Below are 10,400 nucleotides of genomic sequence, written 5' to 3'. Positions count from 1 at the left end.
TACCCCAGCATTTTAATAGGAGAAATTCCATGGATACGTTCCCTCCACCTTTGGATAAGGAAGATGAGCTCTATAAGATTTCAGATGGATTCACATTCTCCGTTGACCTCTGGACACTAATCTCCAGCATGTCACAGGGGATGTAAGATCTGTCCTTCATGAGCTCATATGATCCATCGAAGACAGCTACCCTTTATCACAAACAGTCACAAGATGGAATTTGTAGACCACCATCAGAGGGCATGACACAATAAATTCCACATAGACTGATTGCATATTAGTAATTTGATTAGGATTAGCTAGATGTGGAGGATTTGAGTTTTAAGTGCATTAGTCATTTCAAAGAAGATGACAGAACCTAAAGTTAAACAGCGATACTCGAAAACGTTTGATGAAATTATAAATTTGACATGCAAAAACTTACAACGTTCTTCTAGACATATAATACCTTACAGTCTATTATTTTTATTACTAAGGTGCTGGTATAAGAAATTATCATTTGAAACCCGTGATATGTGGTATTATTAAATACTTTTACAGCATTCTGCTTATTTAATCAACTTTACATTGGGATAAACCACGGAGTGATTCACATAGTAAACAATTAAGTTGCAGCAGCTGTGGTTTCCTGGGTTTCAAAGACCCATTTCTCTTTTCAGTTATATAAAATCGCCATATCTTCATAGCGAAGCAAAAACTCGTAAGGTTTTAAATAATTTATTCTGGCCAACGCAGGAAAACTCTTTTTGAAATAATAGCTCAGCACATAGCAAAGAACTAAATGAAGGAAGAACAGAAATTGGAAAAACAATTCGTAATAAATATCCTGATTTTACTGTTTAAATATCCTGATTTTACTCCTTTAACCTCCATAATGTAGTTTCCGGGACTCAAAATTCAAGACACGGCTGTAGTTGGAATTTCTGAAGTAAACGAGGTATTTTCGTGACCCACGTAAAGCCAACGACGCGGAACTTAGATTTTGTCGTAACGCATGTCCCTTTAAGAGCCACTGTGGCTATGGATAAAAAACATCTTTTAGTGAATGAAACCCAGTCATTCATAAAGTAGGCCAGGCTCATGCTGCGATTGGTCCTCAGGCACCTAATGCATAATTTAGTTATTCAGAAATCCCATTGGAAGCTAACTCGAAAGGCATCGCCCAGCAGCCAATGGGCGTTCAGATTGGCGCCCCACGCGAACCCCAGGGAAAAAGCAGGCAGGCCCATTGAAGAAAAGCTCATTCAAGTTTAGTGAGTCAGAGGGAGCATGTCGTGTTGACCAGTGTGCACGACCGTGTTGTTTTTGTGTGGGGATCAAAGTCGCCGATTTCTTTCGGTATATCAAGGGAAACACTCCAACGAAGAAGGGGTGAGTTCCAGCACACGCGTTGCATAAATAAAACGCACAGACGCGCAGTAATGCTTTTGTCGTCTATTTCGTGAGCTGTCCGCACAGTTAGCCATGTACTTAAATGCTTTGTGAAAAAGACGAACGCCATTTTCTCCAAGTGAAATATAACTTTGGCAACCATTTTCTTATGCTTGGTATTTAGTTGCGTCAGTGTTTGGATACGGAAGGGAAAAGCGTGGTTGTTGAGGGCTCTGTCGCGACTGTGCCTTATTCGTGCGCCCCTGCATATCGCGCTCGGGGTCAGTGAAGCTTCGCCTGTTTGCGGTTTATGAATGAAGAGCCGCGTTTCTCTGAGCTGCTGCGCACGGATCCGATTTCACTTCATTGAGAAAAACAAGGGGCCGCGGAAGGGGGGGAGAGGGGGGGGAGCTATTGATTTCTCTAACTTTCTTTAATTTGATATTTTACCGAGCTTTTCCTCACTGGTAACTGCATACACATACAAGAAGTACATTGTTCTTATAATTGCATCGTTATATTTTAGTTTCTGCATGTTATATAAAAACATTTTATAGCGTAAGTGAACTTTTTCTTGAGGCAATTGTTCAACCTCTTGATGGTACGTTTATACGTTTTATCAAATTTCTCCTCTCATTATCAAAAGGGAACATTTAAGTGTAAATTGGCTAGTGGTTATACTCTTTTAATCCTTACGGCATTGTAGAGCGTTCGAGCAGTCGACGGAGGGACTGCTATCTCCAATGCCAGTCACTTTAAACAGGCTCTGCCAAATGACCCACAAAATCAGATTAAGGTGAAATGTTTCTTCAGAGTCGCCTGCAAAGGTCGACAACGACCGTATCTGAGGAAATGCAGCCTAATCAATCGGAGAGGAATTAAAGTCCAGTTTTCAAGAGCTGGGGTAGTAAACAGAGGAATGCCGGGGAATGAAGGGTTTTGCTGTGCCTTGTACGCTGGGTAATTTAGATTACGTGGTCCGGGCTTTAATATCTCTTTTTACTATTGTATATGTCGCATTCAAGATAAAGTGCACATACTGGGATTTGTGGGAAGGCGCATTTGCCTCGTAATTGCGTTACCATATGGACTGGCATGCTTCCCACAGATAGTGTCCTTTAATGGCGAAGTTCCTCTGAAGCGAATAAACTTGCTGCCTAATGAGGGTGCCGTCGCCTGCTATACCAACTGTCGTATGTTCCCGTGCCATTTTGCCTCCCTTCTTCCTTTTGTGTCGGTCCACATCTTTCGATAACTGCGCCTTCAGATGACTGTGACTCTGCAAGTCCGCCCTCTAAAGAGAGCCTATTTGTATTGGCTTGTGTACGGGTTTTGAATTACACGTGCTGTATTTATTTGTGTTGGCTGCTGAACTGTCTAAGGCTTCATGGTGAGTAAGTTGACCTGATTAACTGGAGGAAAGTATGGCGTTTTAGGCTGGATCGAGTGCGTATTCGTGTGATGCTAACGTCTGCTCGACATCTCTGCTTTTTTAGGGAGATACTGTGGCATAAGAGCTCATTCACGCCAAGCCAAGGCCCCTTGTTGGGACATTTTGGACGCACAGGCAGTATGGATGGATTTTATGACCAGCAGGTTCCTTATATGATTCCCCCCAATGTGAGTAACTGGTGCTAGAAATTTTGAACCCAAAACTAATATGTGCTAATTGTTTCCACCTATTTTAATCTAATACATATTTTCGGGGTTGGGCAGACAACCAGTCACTTAAAACTGTAGATTACTAATGAATATATCTGATCCATGACAGAAATCTCACGTGGAAGAGTCATGTATGAGAACATTCAGTGACAGGAAGCGAAAGTTTGTGGACGCCGAACTTGCCCAAGACACGGAAGGTAATTAGACTTTGCTCTCTCTGCATAGAAGTATAGCTGGACATTCAGCAAAAGAACTACTTCTGACTGCATTGCCCTTCTGTTTTATAACAGCTGACCTCATCAAATTTGGTTATCTTTTATAACCTCTTGTTTTTCCGGCTAATGGTCTAGTTACTGCTAGTCCCTAAAGACATCCGGGTACTTTTGTAGGGGGGAAATTGAATAATTCAATGAAATATTTTACTTATTTGACGGCCTGCACTAGCAAAACAAGTGTCGATCAACTTGTTCTTATTTAATATTTTCTGTTTCTTGTTTTTGTACAGAACTCTTTCAGGACCTGAGTCGACTGCAGGAAATCTGGATTGCAGAAGGTGAGCTGTTGCCCTTATTCTCTAAAAGCTGTGAAATCACAGGGAATAAATAGTGTCCCCAAACCACCAAATGCACAATTAAATCAGCTTGGCAGTGTCAGGCTTTATAAATTTTAATGGAATAAAGCAGCTCAAATATGAGTTGTACCTCCTGAGAAAGTACAGGCTACTTTTATCGTGTCACATCTCTGAAGTTTTTTATTTTTATGTTTGCCGTAGTTTTGAAGTTTTAAAGGGTCTTTCTGTCTATGACTTGGGGAAAGCTATGGGGAACACCTGTGCTTTTCTGGCATTCTGTCCCGCCCTGCCCTCCTGCTTTATATTTTGACATAAACAACCCTCATCTCCTGCTCTCTGAGTGAATCGCTGTGACACACAAAAGTCACTTGGCAGGAGTTCTGTTTTCAGCTTAAGTGCCCTGAAAGGAACATTAGGAATGTGTCACGTGGGCCTAGTCTGGCTGCTTTGGGCCAGGAAGAGAGCAGGGAAAAAAAAACCATAATTAATGTTTAGCAGAGGTTTGTCTTCAGAGCAGAGGTTGCACTGTTTTTCTTTTTAAAAATGAGAATGAGTAAAACATTGTTTTATCACTATTAATAAACAGCTATGCTACAAGCTGCGCCACTGGTCCGATCCAGTTCATCCAAGCGTTCGAACAGCACAAAGCTCTGTAAACATGTTTGCAAGCCTTCCCACCAATCCTGAAAAGCGTTCCTCAAGCTCTGCAGGGGCCCAAAAAAATTTGCAACATAATTGGATTAGTCTGGGTCGGGGGCCCAATGTGATGCTTTCATGGGGCCCAAAATCTAGAGGCACCCCTTGCGTTGGACTTCTCTTTTTATTGAAGGAAAAGTGCCGCTGGTTGTGTTGACATGAGGCGAGGGGGCTTTTCCCACGGGCAGCTGCTCTTCAGGCCGGGCTGTCGCTGCACAGGGATGATGCCCAATGACGCTCATGCTGATCGATCTCCTTCCTTCCCACAGCTCAGGTGCCGGATGACGAGCAGTTCGTCCCCGACTTCCCCTCTGATAACCGTGAGTGTCTGCATCGTCGCATTGCTGCTGCTTGCATGTCCCATGATTGCAGACCCAACCCGCAGGCTCGCCCGAAACCATTAGCGCGGTGTAGGGTTCACAGGGAAGCTGTTGACGGCTGATGGGCTCAGTCCTCCTCTGTAATACAGCCGAAATGTCCATTGGCTAGAAATGCCTTTGTTGCATCAAAACCGACGACATCTTATGAAATTCACTGGAGTGATGAAAATGCTGTTGGGTAATGCTGGAATTTCCTTGGTCATGATTGGTTTTGGGGGGAGCCCAGTGATGCAGTGGTTAGTACTGTTGCCTCACACCTTTGGGACCAGGGTTCCATGTGTGGCGTTTGCATGTTCTTTCCCTGTTGTGGGACTGCCTCTGGATACTCTGGTCCCCCCCAGTTCAAGTCATGTAGAGCATAATTACCAAATTACCCGTAGGTACGCAGTGTGCCCTGCGGTGGGTCGGCACCCCAACCTGGTTGTTCCCTGTCTTGCGCCCATAGTCTCTGGTATAGACTCCGGACCCCCACAACTCTGAATAGGAAAAGAAGTTTCAGAGGGTGGATGAATGATTGATTGGGGGGGGTGCCACTATGATGGGGCCCTCATGTTTGGGGGCTGCGTTTGTAACCGTGTTCCATCATTCTGCAGTGATGCTCCATGGCCCTCCGCCAACTAAGATCAAGCGGGAGCTCAGTCCCTCCAAAGAGCCGCCGGCCTGCAGTCGGGCGCAGCACCTCAGCCGTTACGGAGAGACGTGCCTTTACAGCTACAGGTGCGCCCGCACGCTAATGCTGCCTCCCACCACCAGAGGGGCGCCAGAGTCGCAGTCCTTACTGATCTTTACCCAATCTTTGCCCCCGCAGTGCCTACGACAGAAAACCCACAGTTGGGTTCAAGCCATTAACTCCCCCCACCACACCCATCTCGCCATGCGGCTCCACTCACACCCAGGCTCCGCAGCCCCAGCACCCGGACCGAGCGATCAGGCCCCTGCAGACGCCAGCTGCAGTTCCCCCCGCCACCGCCCACACCCCGAGGACACTGCCCCTCCATGGACAGAGCCCCCCTTTCGTGGTGCCCTGCCCACCCGTCAGTCACTCTGATGCCCCCTACAGCACTGAGCACAGGTGAGTGTGAGGGGGAGGGATATTTAGGAAAATGCAGGGAGGGTCCTTTTTCTGAACGAGGGCACAGATCAGGTTCCTGGCATCTGAGTGCTGCTCCTGTGTTCATCCCTTCATTTATTTAATGATGTAAAGGTTGAGATGTGGTGAGATGCTGCACAGTCTCGTTATGGTGAGGCCTCATGCTGCATATCGAGGGAATGGCCTTCCTGACCAACTCACTCGATTAGGATGGAGAAACATCCTATACACGCAAGAGGCACAGCTTGGGGGGGGGTGCAGATTTCACAGTCTGCCGGGGTGAGGGGGGGAAGTTGCAAGCACTGGAACGTGACCCCCGTGGGATTGGCAGCTTGGCGCTGGGCCTACCCCTCTGCAGCCGCGTTCCCGCGAGGGTGTCGGCGGCTGCCTGGCATGTTGGCAGCGCTCCGCGGCGGAGCTCACAATCGCCGCTTACGCAGAGAAGCTCCCCTGGAGCGGGCAGGCATCTGGCTGGTCTGTGTGTATGGGGTGCTCTCCCTGGGTTTGGTTGTGCTGTGCGCCATGATTTGGGAGCCGCGCTCGGCTCGAACTCCTCCTCCTTGACGTCGTTCAGTAGGTTGTCACTTACTGAACCTGGTCAGTCTCAATAGGAGGATAATTGCATTTCTGAGAAAGTCCTGTCTCTTGTCTGAAAGCTGTTGCCCCCTTTTTTTTTTTATTTTATCCTCCCCCTCCTTGCCCTTTGCAGGTTTCACCGGCAGCTCTCAGAACCGTGCCTGCCCTTCTCGCCCTCCGGGGGGCAGAGCCATCCCCGTTTTCTGCCCCATGCGCACAATGGCCTGCCCCACGACGGACGGCCCCCGTACCACCGGCAGATGTCGGAGCCCCTCGTGCCCATGGCCCCACGGGGATTCCAGCATGCCAAGCAGGGTGCCCAGGACCTGCCAGCTGCTTTCCCCTCACCCACCATTAAGCAGGAGCCCCGGGATTTCGGCTTTGACTCCGGTGAGCATTGCTGTGCCAGTCTTTGGTATTTTTTTTTCTTTTTGATGTGGTGAGATGTTGCACAGCCTTTATTACCCCCCCCCTTCATTAAATATTTCAAAATTCCTGCTTACTTTGGAATAGTGCTCAGAAAGACTCTAGCTTTTTTGGTTAGAGAGATGCTGTAAGTCAGGTGTGTGTGTGTATGTGTGTGTGAGCAAGCAGAGGTCCCGTGGCCCTTGAAGGTGCCCGTACTTATTTGCTTGCCACCCTGACATTTGTCTGTGAGTCTCGCCACCACTCTGTGAAGTCAAAGTCCGAAGAGACTGGCATACAGGTGGGGGCCACACCCGTAATGTCGTAGTGTCTGGGTCCAGGCGCCCCATGTCCGTGAACAGCAGAATCTGAAATGCATTCTTAGGTTTTTTTTTTGTGTGTGTCTGTGTGTGTATGGGAAAGTTGACAGATGTCAAATATAGTTAACTAAGTTGTCAATCTCCATTGAAAATAATCAACACCCTGCGCATTCCTTCCATTCCTTGGAAAGGAAGGGCTGTAGTGAGATGTTACTGTAGCAGCTTCTCTGTTGGGCTGATAGTGTTGCAGGACAGACTGGAGCATTGTGTGACTGTTCTCTCTTATCCTACAGAAGTGCCTAATTGTCAGTCCCAGTTTAGGAGACCCGCAAACTTCTACCAAAACACCCCAGACGGTGAGTAGTTTTTGTTGAATAGGTTGCCAGTTTAAATCTGTTTTTCAGTCTTATTTACCCAAAAAAATGCTATGTATCAAGACTAAAATTATTTATACTCTTCATATTCTTTACCTTTTAAGTTGCTTGCTTTTGTTCTGTGCTGTTTAATTTCTGCCCTTTTTGAATGTCAGGTCCTGTCTGATTCCTCGGCTTCCTCCTGTGTCTGTGTGTAGGTTTCGCTTTCGACAGAGACTCACAGCTGTACTATGACGATGCCTGTGTGGTTCCTGAGAGATTGGACGGTAAGTGCTGTTTTCCAGACCAACTGATACTTTGCAGTGCTGCAGCTCCCACAAAAGGGGCTGATATGGAAACTGGAAATGGTTCAGGGAGACCTGTCGAGAGGTACCATGTGTCTCTCCTGCTGTACTTTTTTTTCACTGGAAGCCTTGCAGTGCAATGGTTTCCTATATAAAGCCTTTTGAAGGGGGCCCAGAAGGGTATGAGTGTTTCTGATGTCATGGGAGTGGAGTTGTGTGAGGCAGGTTTGAGATGAGTGGTCATGCCAATCCAGTCGCCTGCTGTTCCCTAGAGCAGTGCTTTCCATTCCAGTCCTCGGGGATCCCACACAGTGCACATTATTCCCTACCACAGAGTGCACATTTTTATTCCCTACCACACAGTGCACATTTTTACTCCCTACCAGACAGGTCACATTTTTGCTCTGGGTGCTGGTAGGGAGCAAAAACATAGACTGCCTGGGCGTCCCCGAGGAATGGATTAGGAAACGTTGCTCTAGAATATTCCACCTCGGGATATTTCTGCACCGCTGACTGCCATCTTTCGGCACACAGGGAAGGTGAAGCAGGAGCCGACAGTGTATCGCGAGGGGCCCCCCTACCATCGGCGAGGCTCCCTGCAGCTCTGGCAGTTCCTGGTCACCCTGCTGGACGACCCTGCCAACGGCCACTTCATCGCCTGGACGGGCCGTGGCATGGAGTTCAAGCTGATTGAGCCTGAGGAGGTAGGTCACACTCTTGGGATCTGGATTGGGGTTTGCTGTGAGTGTGCTGGAAGTGAAGCAAATGTGATAAAGGCACAACCACCTGTGTTTTAGGTTGCCAGACGCTGGGGCATTCAGAAGAACAGGCCAGCCATGAACTATGACAAGCTGAGCCGTTCGCTGCGGTATTACTACGAGAAGGGCATAATGCAGAAGGTGGGGGTGGCTGCTTGCGCGTTTTCTATATTTGTTAGTCGCCAGCATTGATTAGTTGCAGGGTCTAATTATCTGCCTCACCCTCCTCACAGGTTGCTGGTGAGAGGTACGTCTACAAGTTTGTGTGTGACCCCGAGGCCCTGTTCTCCATGGCCTTCCCTGACAACCAGAAGCCGAGCTTGAAGGCTGATCCGGACGGCCTGCCCGGAGCAGAGGAGGACACCCTGCCCCTGACACACTATGATGAGAGCGCCTCCTACCAGTCTGATGGAGCAGAGCAGTGTGTCGCAAGAGTTCCGTTCCCCGACAGCTATGTGTACTGACAGTCATCCGACTCCACCACCCAGCCCCAGCAACCAACCAGAGTGTCTATACTGCTGACTGAATGGGACAGCATGGACTCCCCTACCCCCCCCCCCCACCCCCACCCCGTCCATCTCTTTCTGACTTCTTATCAATGTCTGGATCGACAAATGTCATGTGAGGAACAAGAATCTGGACAGATGAGGAAGGGGACACATCGTTTCAGGAGGGAACGGGCCATCAGACCCTCAAGACTGTCGGGAGTCTTGTTGCTGGCAGCCAAAATTGTAGCATTTCTGTACTGACAATCTTTTCTAAAAGTAAATGCGCGTTCTGTAATTAAAAGATCAAAACACAGCACTCTCCTATAGTTGCCTTTTTGGTCCCCCAAGTAATTTTACATTTTTAAGTCTTCATAATGAAAGCTACATGATATTTAAGGGCTTTATATCAAGGGGAGAAAATATTGACTTTGTACTTGGTCAAACACTAAATTTATGTAAGTTTTATATAACTTCTCGGCTAGGACATTCATGACATTGCCCTCTGGTTTAGGGCAAAGGGCTGCGTCTGACAGGAAACAGTTTTCCTGAGTTGTGGTTTGGCCCAGGCGCACTTTCCGGTAAGATACTCAGATGGACTCTACTTGGCTCCACAGGACTGTTAGACAATTCATCGAACAGATCCACACCAGGACGCTCCAAGAAGTACAGGTTTTCTGTTTCTAGAAGTGTTTTTTTCTTTTCATCCTCCGAAGGGATGTATATAGCAGGATTCTCCCTTTGCCCCTCTTGGATGCTTGCGATTTACCCTTTTTTTTTAAACTGTAGAAGTAACGCTACTTTGGCACTGTGCTCCAGTGATTTTCTAAAATGTAATGGGGGGTGACGTGGACTCGCATGTCTGGAGGGAAATTTCTGCTCTTGCTCCGCCCCTCCACGGGGATCCTTAATGGGAGCCCATCGCTTCCCCTGCATGATGTGCTGATGGGCAACTAACATATCGCTTTCTTTTATGAGAAGAAACCGTGACGTTTTCCGCATTTGTTTCCTGGGGTTATTTTTGAAGGTAGAAGACACTATATATACACACATATATAAATATATGCATATATTTTTGCAAAGCCTGCAACTGTTTGATTTGTTTTACAAGCTGTATAAATCTGCTGTTATATATCATGTAATCTGCAATGGGGTGATTTACTGTTAAGGGATGTCCTTAGAGAGACTCTGAGTTTGTCTAATGTCCCTTGTCCTTTTTCACAACTGGGACACCTGCACATCACCTCTGTCATCACAATGTGTAATTCACACTGCTCAGTTTATAATCTGTTCTGCGTACAATAAACAGTCCTTTATGCTTCTCTTTCTTGCTCTCAGTTGACATGATAAGCCGCTTAATTTGTCAGTGACATCTTCAGCTTTATAATAAAATGCCAAAAACTGAGTGTTGAAGTCTGTCATGAGTGC

General features: G+C 47.1%; 1 protein-coding gene across 1 annotated transcript; it reads left to right on the top strand.

Annotated features, from left to right (window-relative positions):
* The first annotated feature begins 1,224 nt into the window (after nucleotides 1–1,224).
* On the top strand, nucleotides 1,225–10,377 carry LOC125710080 (ETS translocation variant 5-like). The gene is made up of 13 exons (XM_048979286.1): nucleotides 1,225–1,371; nucleotides 2,868–2,991; nucleotides 3,143–3,230; nucleotides 3,539–3,586; nucleotides 4,570–4,620; nucleotides 5,274–5,397; nucleotides 5,489–5,752; nucleotides 6,480–6,736; nucleotides 7,365–7,427; nucleotides 7,643–7,711; nucleotides 8,264–8,433; nucleotides 8,527–8,628; nucleotides 8,721–10,377. Exons 2-13 carry the CDS (start codon nucleotides 2,944–2,946, stop codon nucleotides 8,949–8,951), a joined length of 1,515 nt encoding a protein of 504 aa, XP_048835243.1. The 5' UTR covers nucleotides 1,225–1,371; nucleotides 2,868–2,943; the 3' UTR covers nucleotides 8,952–10,377.
* The last annotated feature ends 23 nt before the right edge of the window (nucleotides 10,378–10,400 follow it).

Source organism: Brienomyrus brachyistius, chromosome 16 (genome assembly GCF_023856365.1).
Source record: "Brienomyrus brachyistius isolate T26 chromosome 16, BBRACH_0.4, whole genome shotgun sequence".
NCBI lineage: Eukaryota > Metazoa > Chordata > Actinopteri > Osteoglossiformes > Mormyridae > Brienomyrus > Brienomyrus brachyistius.
The sequence above is the reverse complement of the archived record's forward strand: the minus strand, read 5'-3'. Positions and strand labels throughout refer to the sequence as shown.